The sequence below is a fragment of the Sarcophilus harrisii genome, chromosome 6 (assembly GCF_902635505.1).
Source record: "Sarcophilus harrisii chromosome 6, mSarHar1.11, whole genome shotgun sequence".
NCBI classification, from domain to species: Eukaryota; Metazoa; Chordata; class Mammalia; order Dasyuromorphia; family Dasyuridae; genus Sarcophilus; species Sarcophilus harrisii.
In genome coordinates, this window is record NC_045431.1 from 83,448,225 (window position 1) to 83,474,002 (window position 25,778).

General features: G+C 31.2%; 1 protein-coding gene across 2 annotated transcripts in view; it reads left to right on the forward strand.

Annotated features, from left to right (window-relative positions):
• GLRB (glycine receptor beta) overlaps positions 1–24,162 on the forward strand; it is a 104,901-nt gene extending 80,739 nt beyond the window's left edge. For both annotated transcript variants that reach the window (XM_003773111.3, XM_031944197.1), the window contains exons 9-10: positions 13,283–13,575; positions 21,513–24,162. In XM_003773111.3, the coding sequence (XP_003773159.2) occupies positions 13,283–13,575; positions 21,513–21,809 (590 nt within the window). In that variant the 3' untranslated portion in view covers positions 21,810–24,162. The remainder of the gene's footprint in view (positions 1–13,282; positions 13,576–21,512) is intronic.
• Positions 24,163–25,778: the final 1,616 nt, after the last annotated feature.

The window sequence follows — 25,778 nt, forward strand, 5'->3', positions numbered from 1 at the left end:
ACATTATTTCTATGATTTAATTTTTGACTCATATATTACTTAGGATTAAATGATTTGTTTTCCAATTAATTTTTATTCTATGATTCTTTTGCTTATTTATTTTTAATACACATTGCTTTATGACTCGTGTTGGAAGAAAAATATCATTCAAAAGAGAAAACCCATGGGAGAGAAAAGAAAACAGAAAAAAGATGAATATTGCATTGTTGATTTGCATTTAGTCTCCATGGTCCTTTTTTTTCTGAATGCAAATGGAATTTTCTATCTAACGTCTATTGAGAATGTCTTGGATCATTGAACCAAGTTTTTCATAGTTGATCTTTTCACATTCTTGCTATTATTGTGTACAATATATTTCTGGTCCAATTGTTTGGACTTCTCCACTTAGGGTCTTTGCCCCAAGTTGGGTGCCAAATGTAAAGTATGAGATAGCTCCCTGAAGGGCCTGAAGGTTTGTCGGAGTCAGGATAAATCAAAGTCCTTGGTCTTTAGGAGGAGAAGTGGAGGAGGCAGGCAAGCTGCCACATGGCTTGCCAAAGCTGTATCCTGGATTCTGGAATCCAGAATCTCCAGCCTCTTTCCTCCTTGTCCTGCCACCAAGTGCCTCTCACTTTTCTTCTTCTGCCCTCCAATCCTTGCATGTGATTATCTTACTACCAAACATTCAGCAAGCACCAATTGTGAGGAGAGCCATCATCTAAATATATGCTAATAGAGCCATTGTCTCATATTGAATAGGTAGCTTTATGTGCTCTCTTCTCTGATGCAGAGGTTCAGCCCTCTATATCTGCTCAGCATCAGTTCATGTAAATCTTTCCAGGCCTCACTAAAATCAATTTGTTAAGCCTTTTTTTTTAATAGAATAATAATATTCCAATACTTTCATATACCACAAGTTATTCCCCAATTGTTGAGTATTTACTCATTTTACAATTCTTTGCTGCCATAAAAAGAGCTGCTGCAAACATTTTTGCACATGTGGGTCTTTTTTCCTCCTTTATGATTTTCTTATAGCCCCACTAATGGTATTGCTGGGTCAAAAGATATTCATAATTTTATAACCCTTTAGGCATAGTTCCAAATTTCTCTCCATAATTGTTGGATCATTTCACAATTCTACTAACAGTGCATTAGTATCCCAATTTTCCCACATTCCATCCAAAATTTATCATTATCTTTTCCTATCATCTTACACAATTTGAGTAATCTATGTTTCAATGACCTTGTATTGAATGTATTTTATTGCATTATGGTATGAAGAGGATTGATTTAATATTTCTGCTTTTCTAATTTGGTTTTGGTTTTATATTGTCATACATGCTTAATTTTGTGTAAGTGCCATATAAAACTGAAAATAAGATATATCCTTTTCTATTCTTATTTAGTTTTTTGTACAAGTCTATCATTTTTATCTCTCTTCTGATTCATCCTCGCAAGATAAAATACTTCATTTTAATGAAGATTTGATTAACCTTGAAACTTAAAAAAATATATAAATGATTGTGGATAGTAAATTAGTAAAGAAAAAACAATAAATGGCAATTTCATCTAAATAAGAACAAAATACTTTAGGGCAAGTGACTTTCTTTATATTTTTAAATCAAACTTTTGTGGTTGTGAATTTTTTATTACAATGGGACTTTTCTTTTAAAATTAAGATGTCAGTATGTGGCTTAGATAGGAATTAAAACCAGACTTTTCTGACTCTGAAAACAGCACTTTATATTTTTATTATAGCCATCATCATCATTTTTTTGTGAAAATTCAACAATAATAAATGACAGTTTATGTAGAAGGTATGCATTGAATTTTAATGATAGACTCACATCTTTAGAACTATAAGAAGCTCTGAGTTTATCAAGTTCAACTCTCTTGGAGAAGTAAAATAAATTTCTGTGAAATTGTCTGTAATAGTCAAATTTTGGATGTAGTTCTTCTGACTTTTAAGTCTAGTGTTTTCATATTTCCTCTCCTAACTAACTACTATAAAAAGGTGCCACAAGACTAGAGAGTGAACTTTCAGGATGAGAAATGAGGTAGAAAACAAAATCTGGAGAGTCGAAAGTGCAGGGAGCTTGGAGGGGAATAAAAGAGGTACAGTGGTATATACGCATGGAAGTTCTTATAAGTTGTTTGTTAATTGCCAGTTGAAAAGTACCCAGAAGAAAAATCAGGACTAGAAGATTTTTGTAATTGCAGAAGAGGTGTTATTTGAAGTTATGGGATTAAATTAAATTACTGAGGACAGTGAAAATAAATTCTAGGACAGATCATTGAGAAACAGCCACATTAAGTAGTCAAAAAAAAAAAAAAAGAAGTCAATGAGAAAGACAGAGAAATATTATTTAGTAGTAGATGAAAAAAAGAAGATCTAAGGTCCTTGAATTCAAAGGAAGAAGGGGATATTTAATAAGGCAAGGAGAAAGTAGTTGAAAATTTAAGAAGGATAAGTACTGAGAAAAGGCTACATTGGATCTGGAAATTAGGAATTTCTTAGTAATTTGAGGAGAACAGAGAACTTATTATAAGAGCCATATTATTAGGTTATATTATTATGTGAATTGAGAATGGGTTATGAAGAAGTACAGTTATTCAATATAAACAATTTTGTTCAAGAAGGTAAGCAATGAAGAGGAACTGAAAACATGGAACACTTGTTGGATAGAATAGTAATATTAAAGTGAATAATTTTAATAGTAGGGAGATGGAACATTTAAAAACTTTAAATTTAAATGGCAGGTGCTTGTAGTTTGTGGGGTTTTTTTTTACGGGTGTACTTTTATACAAATTAAAAATGCGGTTCTTAAAAAGACCTCAACCTGACCAGATATGAAACAATTTAAAGCTGTATTGAGAAATTCAAGGTAAAAAGAAAAACAAGTTTGCCTTTCCCAAAAAAGGCTTCTTTAGGTTAAAAATAAAAACCCTCATGGTATGTAGATAATGCATAGATTTCTGATTATTTGGTGAACAGCAAAAAACAAACACCTCTTTCATTCAAATCTTTTGTCCATTTTTAAATATTTCTGGGATTTCATATTCTTTCTTCTTATCTAATGATCAAACTGGATGATGGTAGAAATAGTAAGTCAGCATTTATATGGTCCCATACTGCTCATCACCAGAGAATGTATTCTCAGGTAGTGATTTGGCTACTTTTGTAGCTTAGAGATCTTTGGACATCTGGGTAATTGAAGTTAAAGTGGTACCAGTATTAAAATGGACTCCTGACCCTGTGTTTGATCTTGTTGATTCTCTTTATCTTCTTAGTAACCTTCCTCTCTCAGCTGTCTTTGACAAGGAGGGCTACTATGGAATCATGGTCTAGAAACCCAATGTATATTTTGTCTCACTGTTCTACTTTTTTTCCCCTGCAACCTGGTTGTCAGCATACTTCATTACTTCTTTCTTCACAGGAGAATTGGAATACTGTGGTTGATTTCTATAGGGTCTCTACATGTAGTAAGGTGGGAACTATCTATCTATGGTAGGAATGGAACTGTTGGGACTGATCTTCTGAACCACTCTCAGATCGTTTGGAGAACTGGACATTTTAAGCCATAAGAGGTAATCAGTGGAAAAAAGAAGAGATTAAAGATTCATGAAAGATAAAGGAGATGCATATTGGACTTGGGAGAAATGGAATCAAGGACAAAGAGAAAGGGGAAAGGAAGAAAAGGAGGAAAAGTAGAAAATTAGTGACCAAAGAGATGAAGAAAGAGAATGTGAGAAAATAGAATGATTTAGAATTTTTCCCTCCACCCTATCTTTTACAACATTCTGAAATATATACTTATATTTACTATTTTATTTTTTACCCCAATAATGAAACTTATTACAATTAAGACAATTAATTGCATCAAACTCTGTAATACAGAAAATATCATACACATATTTTGAAGGGTATTCAACACAAATTCACTCATTTATTCATGCCTGTATTGAAATGTATATTTGACACATATGTATGAAATACTAATTGTATAGTTCCATCAATTTCACATTCACTATTTATAGTTCTGTATATTTGGATTAAAATTTTTATTCAAAGAAAGACAAAAATTCAGTGTCCTAAAGATTATAATGTATAAAAGGAATTGTGTTAGGTACAGGGTGAAACAAATTTAAAAAATAGAATGTGACGGAAAAAAATCTGACAAAAAAATTTTAAAAATATCTATTGTGCTACAGAGAGTCGCTGACCTACAAGTGACTCACACAGAAAATAGTCTTCACTTTAACCCTTTCCTAATCAATTCTTAGACTTTATATATTTCTTTGTAGATATTTCATTTTTTTTACATTTTTCAACATTAACAGACAGAAATTTGTTAGGGGGCGATCTTCTACTTTTTCCCCTTTATTAACAGAGTTGAAAGTTGACCATATTTTAAAATGGCAGAAGCACTCTGATAGGAACACATAGAAAATATGCACAAATGATAGATCTTATACTTTAAAAGGAAGGTTTGATCCTTACCAATATTGTTTAAATTGCTCAACCACTGAAGTATTAATTCACTTCTCCTTTCCAATGATTATCCCTTTGTGTATTTCTCTTTTATTATTAGTTGTTGTTGTTGTTGTCATATTGTACTAGTAATTATAAGAACCTCAAAACAACAGGAGGTAATATACATATATATTTAGATATCTACCTATAACTACATATGCATATATATATAATGTATGTATGCATTTATTGATATGTATATATCTATATCTATATATGCTACTAAAAATTTTGCAAAGTGCTTAACAAATACTCTCTCATTTTATCCTCATGACAACACTGGAAGTAGTGCTAATATTTTCCTCATTTTACAGTTAAGGAAACCAAGGGAAACAGAGGTTGGGTAATTTATCAATGTTTACACAACTAATGAATGTCTGAGACTGGATTTGAACCAAGTCATCCCTTGATTTCAGGTCCAGTTCTCTAGCATTATTTCACCCAGCTACCAGTTAGTACCTTTAATAATCTTCCATTGCATCATCAAAAAGATTATATTTTTATATAGTTCATAAAAATAACTAAACCCTGATAGTTTATAAATCTTGTTTTTCCATTGGCTAAAGGTGAAAATAATTTCACTTAGTAGATTCATATGTTCTTTTTTAAAATACAGGGACAGTACATATTTAGAAAACTTTAGCTATGTCAAAATATGGCTAAACATCTCTCCTAGGACAAAATTATACTGTTGTGATATGGGTAGAAAGAGAAGGGGAAAGGAAACAGGGCAAAGGAAATTTTATGCTACATAGTATTCCTGATTGAAAGTCTTTGGGTTCCTTCCAAATGAATTCAGATTTATAGCATATGACTTTAAAATCATAATAAAATATATCTGGCCTGAATAAATTTCCAGTATGTTACAGGATGATTTTGCACAATTTATTTGAATAATAACAGATGTTACATACTGATTCTTCCATTCATGAAGACTGAGAGAGTGAATGTATCTCTAAATCTTGAGTGAAAATGATCTCTTTTCAATGTTTTTCAGATTATCATTCAGATTATCATAGACTGTCTAGAAGTTGAAGAATTTTAACATAGACTGTTGGAAGACAGAGATAGAAATTCTAATAGCAACTTTGTTTTAAAGATTTGTGTCAAAATAAGCTGACATTTTATTGTTTAAAACAGTGAGATGTTTCCTAATATAAGACTACAATAATGTTTGCCTAGTTCAGTGTCCTTGGAAGTCTTTCTCTGGTACATGAGTTATAATTAGCTCAAAAACCTCCATTGTATTATTTGATAGGTGTACCAGGTTCCTAGTCATCCATCTCTGTATTGAAGCATAATGGGATGTGATATTTTATTATATTGTTTTCACCTCAATGGCTACAAATGTTGGAGTCATTGATTTATCCAATGTCTTATGAAATATATAGTATTCCATGTGATGGATCTGTGAAAACAGTGTATTTGAGAAGCTCAGTAGATGAGTACTTATATATATTTACTCTAAATTATTATCTGTCTTTTGTATTTCTTTATTATTGATATTTGAAATAAAATAGGATAAGAAGAATTGCATTCATTCTTCTCTATATTTGTATTTAAAACTAGGTGTGTATAAAACCAAATGGTTAGTAACAATGGAATGATCCAATTACTTTAGAGATTGCTAGATTTATGAAAGACAAGTTACTAAAGGAAGGGAAGAGTCTCTTCATTGTTTCTTAGAATATCCAGTTCAATGTGTTGTGCCTTACTAGCTATGTTAATTTATCTGCCTGTATGTATATATTTCTACACACACGCATGCATTTATATACAGCTATCTTATATGTGTTAGTACATGTATATTTTGCATATACAAACACCTATACACATATTACACATACACACACATACACACACACACACACACACACACACACACACACACAGATATTTGAGTCTGAAGAAGTCCCTTAATTCTGTGTATAAAAAATTTATTCTATTTTTCATAATGTTGTTATTATTAAGACAATACTTTGTTAAAGGATGAATAAAATAAGACATCATAGGTCACCAACATTCTAGGTTAGAAGTAATGCCATCATTAATATTTGATTTGAAGTTCAGAATGAATATACAGACAATACAACAATATTTTCTTTCCAAAATTTAATGCTCTTAAAAATACTTTTTTTCTCACAAAAAATTTAGTGAAAACAGACAAAAAACACATATAGACCTCTTTTTAAATATAAAAGGGTAGTAAAAACAATAAATAAAATTTATAGTATTCCTTTTTGTTTTATGAAACATAACTAGAAGCAGTTTCACATATTTAACTATGTTAAAATTGTTCAGAGTATACACTCAGAAATGTTGGATAAAGGCTAGAAATGAGTGTGGTAATCCAAGAACTATCCCTGGAGTTATTGGCATGAAGCAGTCATGTTTTAAAGGTGTTGATTGACATGAATTAATAGAGAGAGGAGGAACATTAAGTTAATGTGGTATATTTGCAGAAACATTGATTTGAGAATCAATTTCAGGGGGAAATTCTTATTAGATCTTTTAACCCAAGTAGCAACTCTAGAAAGGGAAAGAATAAGAAATGATATTTTGTGGTGAGGATAAGTGGTTGGTTAAGGAGTTAAAAAGATTTGAAAAGATAAATTAAACTGTTTTGGATTTTATATTATGATTAATGAGGACTCACAGAAATTTGCTGAACAGTGGAGGGAAATTGTGTTTGACCAATGATGTGAAAATAAATGAGAAAGTCCAGGTAGTGGGCCCATGAGACTAAATAAAACACAAGGGGTAAGAAGATAAACTATTCAAGTGACAACCTACATTAGAGGTAATACTTAGAGATAATTTTAAGGGTAACCAAGTAGCACAGTGAACAGAATTTTGGGCCTGGAGCCAAAAATCTCATTTTTTCCCCCCTGAGTTCAAATCTGGCCTCAAAAACTTACTGGCTATATGACTCTGAGCAAATCATCTAACTCTATTTGCCTCAGTTTCTTCATATGTAAAATGAATTGCAGTACCTTTGCCAAAAGAAAAAAACCCAAATGGAGTTACAAAGAATCAGATATGACTGAAAAAAAATATTGACAACCTTCTCATTTTACAGATGGGGAAATTGAGTCCCAGAGAAAAGAGATGATTTGCCCAAAATTAGCTAACTAGAATATGAAGTAACCAAAATTAAATCCAAATCTTCTTGAGTTGTCAGTGTCAGTACCTTTTCCTAGTATAGTATGCCTAATAATGATAATGATAATAGCTAGTAATTATATAGTACTTTGCAAAAAATAAATATTTGCCTAGCTCTTTGCAAATATTGGTTTATTGAAATTATTTTTTTTATTTTTAAAATACTAGCAGTACATACATGAGAATGAAATTTTGAAAACTAAAGAGAAAAAGGAATTCTGGACATAAGATTGATGGTCCTATTGATAACATTGGTGAAATTTAAAATGGAGAATAGAATATGAAGACAAATTTCATTTATTAATGACATGTTAAAATGTCTTTGATAATTATATTCTTCCAAGAATTCACATTTTTGCTTTCTATTAGAAACATATATTGTTGCTCTGGGTGGCCCAGAAGAACAATAACACAATTTGACATTTGTTAATAAATTTTCATTATTTGTCCAGATTTGTTATTTCAGGATATACAGTTGATAGATTTCTCTTGAGGATTGTTGTCTTTCACCACATATTTCCAAGGACTTTTTTCTCCCCCAATTTTCCTTCCTCTTCCTGTACTCCTTTTACTTCAAATGAATAGGAAAAATATACTTCATATAAAATATTAATCATTTAATGTTACTTTGACATTTCAAAGAAAGTTATCTTTGAAATAGATCTCATTTTCATGAATAGCTAGTTGTATGTTCAAGTTTCATCTTTCTTTATGATATATTATAATGCACATGATAATTTTAATAGTAACACTATTTGACAATCTTTCTTATTTGTTGATAAAAGCAACTGATTTGTTGATAATTTCATAGCTCTTACATTACACTATTTCCTGAATAAGAAGTATAAATGAAGGAGATGTGTTTTCAATATCTAATTATTGAATTACTTATTGTAGTTTGATTCCATCTATCATTTTTCTTCCCAGGATACCACACACCAAGATATTTCAGTTTATCGAGAGTATCTCATGGTTTATAGTTTCTATTGCTAAGGAATATGAAGATTTACTACTAATGTAGTCCATAGCTTTCCCCCCTCACCCAACAATACTCTGGGTTTCATAGTTAGCTTTCTTGAGGTCTAAAAATCAAATAGTCTCCAAATTATCACTCCTGAACCTTAATTATCTTTATGCTTTTTAATTCTCTACAAGTCAGACTGATAACACAATGAATTTTAATTAAATAAAAATATAAATAAAGAAAATTTGTATACATACATACTCAGTGGGAAAAGTTGACTTTTTAAGGAATTATTAGCAACATGCATATAGCATATGAGGAGATGCAAATTCGGGGAACATGTGTGAACATGTCAGATACATAGAGGGGCAACTTATGGCTCTGACACTAAAAATCCCCCTATGTCTTCTCTAGATTTACTGAATTACTCTCTGTGATCCTGCTCCAACCTGGGTGTTCCTTTTCATTCCTGTACACCAGGAACTGTTCTCTCTACTGCTCACTTCCAACCATTACTCTCCAATCCCCCAGTCATCAACTCCAGCTGTTTTCAGGGTTATCTAACAACTTATTTGTTTTGCGTTAGTTTTACTAACATGTGTAAAGCAGAATTTTATTATTGTTGATAGTGTATTTTTAAAGTATTAAAAAATCATTTGCTTTTTCCCATCCTTCCCTTCACATACATCAACTGAAGACTTTTTTTTTTAATCCATCATATCTATACAGAGTCTGGAAAAAAGAAATTCCTACCTTAACCATGTCCAAAACTGTATATCTTTTCCTGAATTTTCAGTTCATTCCTCTGTCAAGAGATGGATGGCATAATTCACTTCCCCTTTTGGATTTATAGCTTATCATTGCATTAAGTTCTAAAGTCTTTCCAAGTGTTCTCATCATTGTATGAATTATTCTTTTGATTCTGCTCACTTTGCTCTGTATCAGTTCATAAAGGTTATCTTAGTCTCTTTTGAAACTATCAATTTCATATTATTATTATTTTCTTTTCTTTTTTTTCTTTTTTTTTTTTTTGCTGAGGCAACTATGGTTAAGTGACTTGCCCAGGGTCACACAACTAGGAAGTATTAAGTATCTAAGGCCAGATTTGAACTCAGGTCCTTCTGAGCTCATGGCTAGTGCTCTATCCTCTGCAAAACTTCATAATTTTTAATTTTATAATAAATTTCTATTGAAATTCATATATAACAATTTATTTGACCATTTCCCAATTGAAGGATAGTTTCCAGTTTTTGGCTACCATGAAAACAGCTGCTATAATTATTTTTTTTTACATACAGATCCTTTTCCTTTTTCTTTGATTGTCTTATTATATGCATTGAGTAGTATGTTAAAAATTTGTTTTCATTGTTATTTTTGTTGTTGATATAGAAGGGTTTAGATAAACAGGAACAGAATCAAATATGTAGATTAATAGGAATGTGATAGAGAGAGGGAAAGAGGGGGAGAAGATGAGGAAGGGATAAATGATGGGGTGGTTAAATAATAATCAAGCAAATTAATGGGTTTTTGTGTGTCCTTCATTCTCAAAGAGGGCCATTATCTCAGGGAGGTGATGCCATAACTTGCAAGTGAATTGAATTTCAGTGAGGGAGGGCTGGACAAGTTCAGCTACCTCATTTTCACCTCCAGAGTCATCTCTCTATATTACATATTTTATTCTGTTCCTGTCAATATAAACTCTTCTATACCTCCTTATTCCCTTCCCTTCCTCCTTATTTCTTTATAAATTTTGGATAGTGCTATACCCTTTTTGGTATGTATGTATTATTCCCTCTTTAACATTTTCTCAATGTGTCAAGGTTTTCAGAACTACCAGTTCTCCTCCCCCATCTAATTCCTTTGTGTTGCTTCTTGCTCTTGTAATTTATCAGATAGAGTAATTATTATTGCATTTTCTTAGACTAGTTTTACTTTTTAGAGTCAGATCATACTACCTCAATCTTTCTTTTGGACTTCCTAATTACTAATGTCAATTTTAGACATAATGTTTACATTTCCAAATATAAAACATTAACAACTTGTCCTTCTTGAGTCCTTTGAAATTAGTCTTTGGTGTTGGCTCTTATATGTTAAATTTTTCTATTGATTTCAAGTTTGATTAAGGCAAAATCTTGAGAATCTGATGGTTTTTTGAATGCCCATTTGTTACTCATTCAATACAATACTTAATTGGGCCGAATATAATGATTTTGGCAGCAAACCCAGTTCTTTTGATTGTCAGTATATAATATTCTAGAACCTGTTTTTTTTTAATTGTAGCTCTTGTCCAATTCATATTGTAACAGTAGCATATTTGAATTGGTTTTTTTGTTGTTATTGCTTGTAAAACTTAATTTGATCTAGGAGTTTAGAAATTTAACAATAATATTTCTATATGTTTTCCTTGTGGGATATCTTTGAGGTGGTGTTAGTGAATTTTTTCTATTTCTACTTCTCTTCTATCACATCAGACCATTTTCTTTAATTATTTATGATACTGTTATAGTGATTTTTTTTTTGGTAGCAGCTTTCAGGTATTCTTATAGCTTCTCCTCCTGATGTGTTGTCAAGAACTGTTTTTTTCCTCTCTAATGGTTCACATTTTATTTTATTTTTTCACTCTTTACATTTTGTTTTATTATTTCTTGATTTCTTGTAACTTCACTTGCTTCCCTTTGCCTAAATCTAATTTTCAGAGTAGTTTTTGGCTTTAAGACTCAGGGTTTCCTTTTCTAATTGGGTAACTTTCTTTTTTAATATTGTTTTTTCTTAAACTGATGCATATGCATACACATATACATATATGTGCATATAATAAATAAATAAATATATATGTATTGAATTGAATACATATATATCTATAACATATATGTATATATACATATGCACATATATTTATTTGTGTATGCATATGTATGCATACACATATAGATATAGAAATACATTTAGTTTTTCCTCAATCTCTATCATTTGATTTTTTTTTTTTTTTTTTTTTTTTTAGTTCTTCTATAAATTCTTTTTCGACAGGTAGCCATTTAAGATTACTGTTTGGGGTAGGGGAGTTTTTTGTTTTGTTTTGTTTTGTTTTGCTCCGATGTCCTCTGAAAATGAACTCCATTTTCCCTTTTTCCATAGTAACTTTCTAAGGTTGACTTCTTTCTCCTTTGCCTGCTCATTGTTTAAAATAAAAATTTATTAATATAATCACCTCTAATCCTGGAGTGAGGGAAATGGTGCCTTTAACTTCTGACCTGGAACCCAAACTAAGAACTTCATCTTCCTATAAGTGCCCACAGCCAGCAGTTACCAGCCCCCCTGCTTCTGCACTCACTAGGTATGCTGGCAACACAGATGGACCTGGTTTTCCTTATCAGCCAAGGTTTTTACTGTCTCCAACCCTGATTCCCCAGGCTGTTTTGGAAGTGAAAGTTCCTTGATTCTGGCTAAGGGAACAATTGAACCTAGTTAGCCCCAGGGTTCCTCACTTGCTGTTTCTATGGAGCTATCCTGGAGATATTTTCACTTCACCCGAGGTTAACCCTCCTTCTAGGAATCTTTCCTGGGGACTTCTGAGATATTCCTGATATGACTCTTGTTCTGATTCTGTAATTCTTATTTGTTTTACAATTGGTTACATTAACCTTGAGGTGCAATTTGGCTTTGTTTGAGGGAGAAATGTGAAGTTTCCAATGTTCAGACCTACTCTTCCATCTTCCCACAATCTTCCCTTTGTTATCTTTGAAACTCTGATAGAGATGAAAAAGTTAGTTTAATTTACATTTTCTCTATTGGTTATTTAGAGTATTTATTTTTATGTAACTGTTGATAACTTGAATTTTTTTCTTTGGGAAATTCAAGTTGTGAACTCTTCATAGATCCAGAAAATAATTGTTTCTTTGCTCCTTTAATTTATTTATAGTATGACTTTTTAAATACATACATACATATATATATATATATATATATATATATATAGGTTATGTATTCATTCCGAGTTTTTCTTGATGTTTACTATAAAGTATTATAGGTATAACCTTAATTTCTGCCTAATTACCCAGGTTTTTTTGTCAAATAATGAGTGAAATGCTGTTTAATAAATTGAAAATAGATATTTTTCCTGTCATCTTTTTTCTCTTTTTATTCTTAATAAATTAGATCTATTTTCATTTACTAGGAATTTTCCTAGGAATCGGTTTATATACACACTCACACACACACACACATTTTATTCAATGGGTAGAATGAAATGATAATACTTGCTTTTGTCTGAAAATAAGATGAAAATTCAGATAATGTGTACAACTGGATATCCAGTTATGTACTACACACACACACACACACACACCTCTCCCTTTATTAGGGATAAACTGAAATAGGGATACATAAAAATAAAAATGTTTTTAAATAAGGAACAATTTCTGGACATTTTAAAAATAATTTGTTTCAAATTTTCTATTTTATTTCTTAAAATAATAACATATTTACACAATACATCCAATCATCTCTGGCTACAGATTTGTACTTCTTATTTAAATGGCCCTTTGGTCGAGGCACTGTAGACACTGAGTTATGCAATATTGAGAATGACCAAAAAAACAGAGAAAAATGAATGATTTTTGCACTGAATATTTCTCCTTTTATAGGTATCTTCTCAGTCCTCAGCTTGGCATCTGAATGTACCACACTTGCTGCTGAACTTCCTAAAGTATCCTATGTGAAAGCCCTTGATGTCTGGCTCATTGCTTGCCTTCTCTTTGGGTTTGCCTCCCTGGTAGAATATGCTGTAGTTCAGGTGATGTTAAACAATCCCAAACGAATTGAAGCAGAGAAAGCCAGGATTGCCAAGGCAGAGCAAGCAGAAGGGAAAGGTGGAAATGCAGCTAAGAAGAACACAGTCAATGGTACTGGGACCCCTGTTCACATTAGCACTTTACAGGTAAGGTTGTTTTTGTCCAGATAAAAGATTTCCCTCATTCTCTTTTTGACTTCCTATTTTTTTTTTGAGAAATGTAATTTAACATTATTATTATTGAATCACCGAAAATAATTTTCAAAATATATTTAGTAATAATTTGGCCTTTGTATCTTTACACAGGATTTGCAAAGAGAAATTGTGAAGCTAAGTTAATTTAATTTTGATATCAACATTACATACCCATCAGTATAAGCAGGTTCTAAAATTAAAATATTTATGTGATTAAAATCATTTTGATATGTGTTAAATAATCACATGGCAATTAAAGATGCAACTTGATTGCAGAAATACTTAGATCATTTTGGTTTAGCAGTTTTCATATGAAAATACAATAATACTTTTCATGAATTTATTGGTCTAAATTTTAGTACCCTCTGAAATAAAAATATTGCTGAATAACTTCAATCATAACCTATAATCTAATTATAATTGCCTCTTTTAAAATAATATTAAAAATTACATTGAAGAATAATAACAATTGGAAACTACACTATGTGTCTCCTACTGAAAAAAGATGACAGGGGAAAATTACATATCCTTGGTTTCTAAAATGATATTTTCAAATGTAAATTCTAAAAATTTAAACTCTGCAATGAACTTCAGAATCTCACAGCCATCCACACATAAATGTATAATCCAACTGTCTTTTTGTCTTTGTCACCATAGTGTTTTGGCCAATTCTCTATTAATTCAGCTATCTTTAGGCACCATTGTATGGTGAACTATTGAGCGCTAGGATTTGAATTTGAAATATTTGGATGTAAATCTCATTTTTGAGGCACACTAACAATGATCCTGGACACATTATTTGGTCCCTATGTGTTTCAAATAACTCCCTAGCAGTTATTCATTAAAGTAACAGAAAGGTCAAGGTGGGTAATTTGTATTATCAGAGGGAAACTTTACTTTGGTAACTTCCCAAGCTGATGAAATCACTGATTCTACCCACTGAGTCAGAAGGGAATCACAATACTTTATGGGTGTATAGAATATTTTTTTTTGCCTGGCTCTAGTTTCTAAAATCAGAACCCAATGGAAGCTGATAAAATGCTTTGCAGAATATCACCCTTTAGATCAATAAATATCTAAAAAGATTTTATGTACTGCAACAGCTACTAATCTTTTCTGTTTGGCATGAAATCTATTTTGCCCGCAAGCCTCTCAATTTTTGGTATGCTCAAAGCAAAAGAGTCCAGATATGAAATAATGAAAGAAATAACTTGACCCATTGGACCATTTATTTCTGTTTCATATGTGATCCTTTAATACCTCATTATCACAATGATGAATTTCTGCTATCAGCAATTTTGTGAAGTGCCAGAAATATATGAGAGAAAGGGAAATAATATTTTAGTCTCAAGGAGGCATAGCATAAAAATATAAATTTTGAATTATATATGCATGATATCACCTTGTATTCTGAACATGATTTTGTTAGTTTCATGTTACTGAGAAACAGTTTTTCTACATTTTCTTATTTGACAGTAATAATTGATTCCTGCATGTTTTTTCTTTGGATATTATTACTTATTCTCTTTGGAATTCTTTATTTCCATGAAGTTAAAGGAACCCATATCTAAGTCTGAATTGAACATCTAACAGGTCTTCTTTTAAAGTTTTCAAGACATAAAAGAACACAAGAAATAAGAAAGTGAAAATTTCATACTTCTCCAGAATTGAAAATATCTATTGTTACTACAAGGCTATCAGCCTTTATTATAACCAACTTTTATATTAATTGGTATTACTTTCTGTTTTCTTAAGGTTAAGTTTAATATATTTAAGTAATTTCACATTTGAGAATCAGAATTATAATCAATCTGTATTTGGAATTGACTAAACATTATATGGTTACTCAGTCAAGCAGCATTTACTATTTCTCTACTATCTGCCAGACACTGTTAATCACTAGAGATACAAAATAATAAAAACAAAACAAAACCAAAGTTTCTGTTCTTAAGAAATTTTCAGTGAAATGGAAGAGAGACAACATATTTTTAAAAAAAACTGTGTATAAGTAAGATACACACAGAATAAATTGGGGGTAGTTTCAGAGGGAATGCATCAAGATTAAGAAAGACTATAAAGGATTCTTGCAGAAGACAGGATTTAAATTTAGACTTGAAGGAAAGCAGAATTCAGGAGGTGAAGGTAAGGAGAGAAAGCATGCCAGGAATGAAGGATAAAAAATAAAACCTCCTGCAGTGCTGTGTGTGAAGAACAGAATGATGTGCAATTTCACTGAATCTTAGAGTACATAACTAGGAGTAGGTGGGGAAAATTAGGTATAAGTTATGAAGAGCTTTAAAAATCAAATAGAGGGTCTTATATTTGATTCTTGAGGCAATATGTAGCCACCAGAGTTTTTGAATTAGAGGAACTGTTGTATGCTTAGGTTTACATTTTAGGAAGATAATTTTAATATCTGAATCTATAATGAGTTGAAGTGGAAAGATTTTATGATGGAAGATCATCCAAGAATCTATTCTAATAATCTCTGAGTGAGGTCTGAGAAAAATCAAACAAAAGATGAGATATTTAAAAATTCTTCTGAATATTAAATGATACAGTTCTTTAGGGGAAATAAAGTTTAAATTTTGAAATAACTTACTCTGTCTTTGGGTATTACGACATCTAAAACTGACCCTTATCCTCTAATTATTTACAAATAGCAAAAACTAAGAAAAAGCAGTAGGATTTATAGCAGTGTTTTCTTAGTTTTGACCTTCAACATTAAAAGAGGCAACTGTGGCTTTGAATTCATATTTGTCAGATGTCTACTCACAGAATGCAATATAATCCTAAAGTTTTATTTTGACTGAGTAGATACTAAGATGTTAATCTTATATTCCTGCAATATAAAGCAGGGAGATTACAGGCTGAGACAATTAAGTCAGAATTCCTTTGAATCTATTGAAGCCCAGTTTTCTGGGTTTTAAGAATGCTAAAAGAGTCTAAGAGGATTCTAAGCTTTCAGAATATTCCAATATCTTGAATTATTAAATCTTGTCCCAAGCTAGATAATAATAGTTACTTCCTATTCCTGTTGTAATATATGACATTACACTAATAATAGTGACAAACTGGTGCACTGAATGCCTCATTGTCCCAGAATTAATAACTAGATGTCCTCAATCACAGTGTTAAAGATGGCATGTGTGCATTTGTGTGTATGTGTTTAATCATTTTTCCCTGTAAATTGAGGATTCAAGATGGTAGAAAGTAGTTAGATCTAATTAAATATCCAAATCATACCAATATAATTATATACTGTTTGTATTTAGAATATATTAATATATAGTAGAAAAATCATTCACCTTTAAGCACAGAGAACACAGTAATTTTTGTCCCTAAACATCAGCATTGGGAATTACATAATTTTTAAATCTTTAGTGAAAAAGCAGTATGTTATATTTGGTTCCAAGGTTCAGAAGAACTTGGTTCAAGTTCTGCCTTTGATTGATACTGACACTGTGACTCTTGATCTCTGGCTGTCCTCAAACAATTCTCTGTATTTTGTAAAGAGGATGTACATCTGTAGCTATAGAAGGAATTTCCATATCAGATATTCCCTATATCAATGACATCACATCTGTGCCCCGCCCAAAATTGTACATTAATAATATCTACAATCTATCAATAAATGTTTAATAGGTACCTTTTATGTATCAGATCCTGTGCTGGGAACAGAGACAAGAATGAACAGCTGCATACTTGAGTTTACATTCTCCAGACAGACAACAATATATATCTAGGTACTTAAGGAGCATGTTAAAAAACATAAATATGAGCTAATTTGGGGACGTGAATGAAGAAACAGTTATAGGATAACTAAATAGTCCAGGAGGCAAGAGGGGGATATTTTAGGTTTTACTAGGATATCCTACTTCTGTGCCATGTGGATGGGTGGAATTCTAATGTCTTTTGCAAGGAAAATAAAGTAGACTAGTTTAGATGAATCATAGAGTAAGTGACGTATATATCTAGATATATCTAGATATCTATATAGATAGATAGATAGATAACTATATATAAAGACATCCTAGATGCAGATTGGGAATACTAAGTAGAGGATTTAGTATTTTGTCATAAGAAGCAATAGGGAGCCATTGAACTTTTGTAAGCAGGGATATGATATTGTTAGGATTGTGCTTTAGGGGTATCACTTTGGGAGTTGCATGGATGATGTATTAGAAAAGAGAGAAACTTGAAATGGGAAGATAAATTAAGGAGTCATTATAATAATTGAGGCAAGAGGTGACAAGGACTTGAGTGAGGTTTGTGTGGTCATGGGGAAAGGAGAGTTTTAGGGGGATAGAGAGAAACAGAGATAGACACAGATACAGAGATAGACAGAGATAGACAAGATGAGCAGATATGGATAAATTACAATCAATGTTGTTGGAGAGACTACTCATATCACTGAAGTGGCAGATATATTGAAATATTTAGGATTCTAATTTTGAAGCTTATGTAATAAACAATAGGATGTTGTTAAGGAACATGCCTAGGTGAAGGGACAGATCAATTCTCCAAGAACCTCCACAACTGTGAATCATAATCCTTGAGTGAGTTGCAAAGCAGCCTTTACTTATGCAGATGTTCCTTGTAGATTAGGAATGAAATAAATTGGAGGGAAGAGAACAGAGGTCAGAGAATGCAATTGTCTCTCAGTCTCCTTGTATCATCATCATCTTCTCACATGAAGCTATCCATTCTACAGGTCTGAGTTAGATCTCCAGCAGACACTGGTAGGTAGCTCCCGTATCACAACAGGATGTCATTCAAATAAAGAATTGTTTCATTATTCAGTAGTAGTAAAGTAAATAGCTAAATATTCAGTCTTATCACTGTACAGTACTATACAGTATAATAAGTTCCCTCACTTATGTTCCAAGTACTGTAGGGCAGGGGAGAATTTGGAACTTTTTTATAGTTTGTTATGATACAAAGAAATAAAGATTAGTGCAAATAATGAGTCTCCCTTAAGTATTATAATTGCTGACAATATTTCAGATAATCATAACTTCAAATAGTGAATATATATATATATATATATATATATATATATATTTGCACTAATTTAGATTCAATTGTTCTATCTTGAAAAGCAATAGAGTTAAGGGGCATCACTTCACCAAGAACACATTAATCTAAATAATAGATACTTTTTAATGTTTTATTTCTAGATTATAGGGCGATTAATCAAAGTTATATTTAATCCCAATAAGCTAAGACTTATATTATGATCAGAACTCTGTCAGTGTTTGTCAGAACTTTTTGCCCCTCTCATATTATTTCTACCTTTTATTATTTTCTACCAATTTATGTTATATATTTATAGTAGGTTATGGAACTATGTTGTTTTTAACCATCTTATTCTTAATAAATTACAATAATGTGTGGTGCATAATAGCTAATTAGTAATTTTGTTGAACCAAATTGAATTCAGTAATTATCTGATTTGAATATTTTATACAACATTATGGTAGAGTTAATTTTTTTTTCCTTTAGGACATCTGGTTCCCTCAATTGATAATAAGATATGAGTCTCAGGGCAGCTAGGTGGTGCAGTGGATAGACCACCTGCCTGATCTGAGTTCAGATTTGGTTTCAGATACTTAAACTTACTAGCTGTGTGATCCTGGGCAAGTCACTTAATCCCCATTGCCTCAGGGAAAAAAAACAAAAACAAAAACAAAAAACAAAAAGATATGACTTTAATTACTTTATATCTTTTGATAAGAATAATATGTACTTTACCTGATGGAAAGAAGTTTTGACCCAGAAGCTAACACCCTTGAAACAAGTTCAATAAAGAACTCAGAGATTTTAAGTATAGGGTGATGTCTGCAATCCATCAACATGAGTGGAAAAAGCTCTGGATCATGACTGAGTCTTAGTGTAGAAGTTCCTTCCATATCTCCTGTGGATACATAATTTCAGTTTATTAGAATTCTTACAAGCACCAATGTATTGAAGACATTTTTGTCACTGCAATAGTAAAATAGATTAATCTTATGAGGGTTTTTAAAATTGATGTTAAATAATTCTTAATTACATACAAAAATTTTAACTATTTTTTAAAATATCAAGTTCCAAATTCTTTCCCTTCTTCTTTCCTCTCCTCACCTTTGAGAAGGAAAGAATTTCATGTAGATTATACATATGAAGTCAGGCAAAACATATTTCCATATTAGCCACATTGAAAAAAAATTAAATCTTCAAACAAAATAAAACAAAATGAAAAGAGTGAAAAAAGATATGCTTCAATCTGCATTGTTAATTAATTCTCTATCTAGAAATAGATGGCATTATACGTCATGAATAATTTTTGTCTTGGGTCATTGTCTTACTCAGAATTTCATGTTTAATCATCCTTACAATATTGCTGTTACCTATGTACAATGTTCTCCTGGTTTTACTGTTTCACTTTGCATCAGTTCATTTAAGTCTTCCCAGGTTTTTTTCTAAAGCCTTCCTACTTATTTTTTATATCATACCAGTATTCCATTGCAATCATACAGCACAACTTGTTCAATCATTCCCCAATTGATATAAAGTTCCTTGGTTTCCAAACCTTTGCTTCCACAAAAAGAGCTCTTAGTTTTTGTATAAATATATATTTAAATCTCTTTGAGATACAGACTTAGTAGTGCTAATGTTTGATGAAAGAATATGAACAGTTTTATGCCTCTTTGGGCTTAGTTTTAAATTGTACCCCAGATTGGGTCACAATTCCATCAACAATGCATTAATGGGTCAATTTTTCAACATCCCCTCCAGCACTTCCAAAAAAAGTCATTTTCCTGTTCTATCATGTTGTCTAATCTGATAAGTGAGTTGGCATCTCAGAATTGTTTTAATTTGTGTTTCTATCCTTTGTTTTGTCATAAGCTCTTGTTTTTATCTATATAGCTAACAAGTGTATTTTTCCAAGCTCCCCAAATTTAATTATGTCAACATTTTATATCTAAATAATTTATCCACTTTGACCTTCTCTTGGTATATGATATGAGATGCTGGTCCGTGCCTTGTTTCTGCAAAACTTCTTTCTATTGTTCCAACAATTTTGGTCAAATATTGAGTCATTAACTTAAAAGCTTGTATCCTTGTATTTATTAAATGCTAGATTTTATAATGGTCATTCAGTACTCTATATTGTGTACCTAATCTTTTCCACTGAGCCACCACTCTATTTCTTAACGAGTACCAGATTGTTTTTAATGATTATTGCTTTGTAATAGAGTTTGAAATCTGAAACTGCTAAGCTTCTTTACATTTTCCTCATAAATTCTCTTCTTATTCTTGACTTTTTGTTCTTCCAAGTAAATTGTGTCACTATTTTTTCTAGTTCTATATATTTTATTTTTGTAGTTCTATGGCACTGAATAAGGAAATTAACTTAAGTGATATTGCCATTTTTATTATATTTACTTGGCCTACCTATGAAAAGTTAATATTTCTCCAGTTGTTTAAAAGTGTTTTGTAATAGTGTTCATAAAAATCATTTGATTTATCTTGGCAAGTAAATTCTTGAATATTTTATGTTATCTGTCTTTATTTTAATAGGAATTTTAGTTTCTATATCTTGTTGCTGGTTTTTGTTGATAGTATATAGAAATACTAATGATGTACGTAGGTATAATGATTTATTTTATAGCATAAATAACTTTACATTGGTAATGCTATAGAGCCATAAGTATTTAAACTTGATTTCATTAATTGCTTTTTTCTGAATTCTTTTTACTCAAAAAATGCAATAATTTCACTAAATTCTTAATTTAGTAGCTCTGTTTTGTTTAAGTTTACTAAAAATAGGTACTCTACAAAGGTATTTCATTTATGAATAGGAAATACTTATAAGCATATTGTGTCTACAACTTTTCATTTCTTAGGTTGGTGAGACTAGATGCAAAAAAGTCTGTACTTCCAAGTCTGACCTGAGATCAAATGACTTCAGCATTGTTGGCAGTTTACCTAGAGATTTTGAATTATCCAACTATGACTGTTATGGAAAACCCATTGAAGTCAACAATGGGTTGGGGAAATCCCAGGCAAAGAACAACAAGAAACCTCCTCCTGCCAAACCAGTTATTCCAACAGCAGCAAAGAGAATTGATCTTTATGCCAGGGCATTGTTTCCTTTCTGTTTCTTGTTCTTCAATGTTATATATTGGTCAATATATTTATGATGTATTTTTGGTCCATTTGTGTAAAATGTAAGAAGACCATTTCATCATTCTTCTTCTCAATCACAAAGGCCAGTTGTAAATTCATTTGCATTTTTGAAGCAATATATTGCATTTTGATGCCATGCAATTGTAATGAAAATACAGCTTCTTAATTTTGAATGAAAGCATGACACTAAGGTCTGTGCTCTGACCAGTTAATGTGTATATATGTACAGCATACATCCTGCTCTAAGAATATATGAAAAATAACTCACACTACATCACTGATCAAATTTAAGTAACTCTCAACTGTTTGTATGAACATGAAAACATTTCAGATGATCTAAACAATGAGAAACTGATGTGCACGCTCTCTGAATAATGTCAGTATTCTAGTATATGTAGTATTTCAATGCTCCTTCCTTTTAACTTTCAGATAAAGCCATTTTGTTCTTATGTAATTTTCTATGATACTATTGAAGAGTAAGCTAAATTGTAATTCACTTGATTTAACTTTGTAAATTGAAAAAAATATATTAGTTATTCTAGTCTGTAAAGAAATAAAGTCCAGAGAGTTGCTAATTTTATAGAGATGTCATTTAAAAGGTGCCATAATATAAAGGGAAGCTTGGAGTAGTGTGGGAGTATATGAAAATGTATCATGCCCTGTTTTTTGATGAAGTAAGAAAGAACATATTAGGAAAGGCAAATGGCAAAACACTTTAGGTGGTAAAATCTCATTAAAGGGATTTTTTAAAAATGGGATAGCACATTGATGTTGAATAGGATTGGAACTGAAGTGATACTGAGGGCACAATACCATAGTGCCTTCAAGAAGAAATAGGTTTTCTTTGGAATATAGAAACAATATATAGGTGATTCCTCAAAGAAGCAAAAATGTCCCATAGCTAGAAATACTTTGGTATATAAAAGATCTGTAATTACTAAAGGATCTTAGGTTATCAATTTTAATAGTTTTTAAAATGATTATGCACATGACATATGTAATTGTGCAGATGTGATTTTTTTTTGCTTCCCATTTGTCTTTTGTGATTTGTTGTAAGACATTAATCACTATTATACCATTTATATTTTCTTAATCAGTTTACTTACAAGATAAAAACTATATTAGAACTTTGGTGCTCTTTTAAACGAATTTATTTTTCTCCTCACCTTGCTCTCTAGTTAAAATTTACCAACTTTAACCCTTCCAACTTAAAAAAAGTAATTTCAAATTTGATTATGCTTCTGCTTATTTGGTATTATTTCCAAAGATGTTTATATTTTGTCTTAGAATTTTAGCATTGAAATTCAAAGATATTGGTAATTCATATTGGATAAATATTAACAAACATCCCCATAACAAAAAACGAATCTGTATTAGTTTAAGTGATTCTTTTACAAGTGTTAGTGGAAATGAATGTTACCACTATGTATTTGTTCTGATTGCTATTTTTGACATACTGGTATCAAATCTGTTGGGATTTTTAAAAGATACTCTTCAGAAGTCATTAAAATTTTCTAAATTGGGAAAGACACTAAGCACATGGTAGCCTGTCAGCACCCTTAAATTGCAAAATTATTTCTGTGTTGGAACAATTTACTATGTTATGGCTACATATGAATGGCAAAGTGTGTAAGGGATTAGATAAAATAGTTTCTTAAATAATAAAAGAAAGTGTAGGCATTGTATTAATAGATCCAAACAATTATGAGGAAACTAACACAAAATCGCAGCATTTGCAGTAATCACAAAGCCCTAATGAGTACAACTACATCTATTTGATGGGTTGTGTACAAAATTACCTCCATTTTTTAAAAATCATTTGATCCTTTTAGAACTTACTTGTGCATTCATAGTGCTGTTAAATTCCATTTATATTGAATGTTTTTGATCATGTCAAGTGTAAGAAATTAGGCCTTAAAATGGAAATGTACTATAAAGGCAGGTTTTCTCAATTTATGGTACCTCTTATCTGTAGTAATCTGTGTAAATTAATGTCTGCTGTGTAATAATATTATTGTGAGATATTTTGCAAAATAAAAAAATCCTAATAATCATTATATATTAGTGCTTATCCTTATTGTGTCTTTATTGTACCGTGAAGAACCAATACTGGGTAGTATTCATAGCAATTTCCATGCCATCAGTAACTATTTATAATTATGTTCTTTAGGATAGTTTTTTTATGTAATCTGCCTTAATCAGAGGTATGGATAGATTGGAATGTTTGCAGAGATTGCTCCTTTCTGTGAAATGTGAAACTTGTGATTTCACACCTGTTTATGGAACTATAAATACACTTTCATTTATGAATGTCAGAAATCAAAAAAAAACTCTTAAGGCATGTACAGCTTTGTAAATAGAAGCAAAAACAAGAATAATATTCATAAACTAAATAATTATTTATTTTTCTAGATATTAGTTGACATTTGGTCTTTATAATGTGTATATGATGAAATTGTTATTGATGTACTTTACAAATATATGCAAAAATTAAGTATAATTAAAATGAAATATGGCATCAATTTTTCCAATTATTAGTCACTCGAAAATTCATAAATAATGTTAATTTCACATAATTGATGTATCAAAAATGTGTATACATATGCATTATATATATATACACATACATACACCTACACACACATACACGCACATATATATATATATATATACACACACACACACACACACACACACACACCCTCTGAGACTCAAATCCAAAAGGAAAGAGACCCTGCTTTCAAGCAACTTATATTTTATTAGTGGTAATCTACACATGTGGAAAAGTGGTAGATAAAAAGAGATATTTTGTTTTTAAAAATTCCAAGAAAAATGAATGAAGTCTTAGAATTATAAATTAATAAAACCTTTCTAAGAGTATCTATATTGATGAGCTAATAGTTCCAGACCTGAAAAGTGTCAAGGTGGGGGAGTGGTGAGGAGAGTTGTAGAGTTCTGAGAAGGAAGGATTTGAATGAGATGACTAAGAAATAAAATAAGTTATGGCTGAGTTTAGTGTGAAATACTGGGGATAAGGAAATACCAATCATATCAGTGTGATCCCAGGAGTGGAATTCTGAATTGAAAGAGTTATATCCTCATGTTGTGTCCCTGGAGTGGAAGGCATGGCAGCTATGGAGAAAATGATTGAGAAGGACTAAAATCAAGCATAAAATTTGGGCTGGTATGATCCTAACTTTAGTCTCCCTTGCTATTTCTTCATCCAGATCATGCTTCTAACCATGAGTGTCTATTCTCTAGTCTCTTATTTGTTGATCTCATTCTCTTCCATCGGAATGATGTGTTGTAATGTATTGTAAATCTATGTATATGTATGCATCCTTATATATAACTATTCCCACATCATGAATTCTCTTATGGATATTTTTTAACTGGATGTTCCATAGGCTTCACAAACTCAGCATGTTTAAAGCAAAACTTATCTCCTAAATCTTTACTTCTTCTCAAGTTACCAATTACTGATAAAGGTACCACCATTTTCCTGGTCATTTAGGTCAGCAACTTTGATATAATCCCTTACTCATCTAACCCTCGCATTCAACTTGTTGCCAAATCTTGTCTATTCTAACTACACAGTATCTCTACTAAATGTTCTTTTCTGTCTACTCACACAACTGTGACCCTTGTTCAAACCCTAATCACTCTTCTTCTAAGCTATTTAAATAGTCTTTTAATTTATCTCTTTACCTCAACTCTTTCTCTAATCCTATATCCATCAGCTGACTTGATTTTTTTTTAAAGTGTAGGTATAACCATGTTATTCCTCACCCTCAACACAATAATCTCCATTGCTTCCTTTTTTCTTCTACTTTCAAATATAAATCTTTTAGATATTTAAATCTGGTCCCATCATATCTTTCTTGTTCTCTTACTGTTTATCCTCTACATGTACTCTTCTAAGTCTCTACAATGTCAGTCTTTTCTTCCAATTCTTCCCATAGGAAACTCCACATTATGCAGAA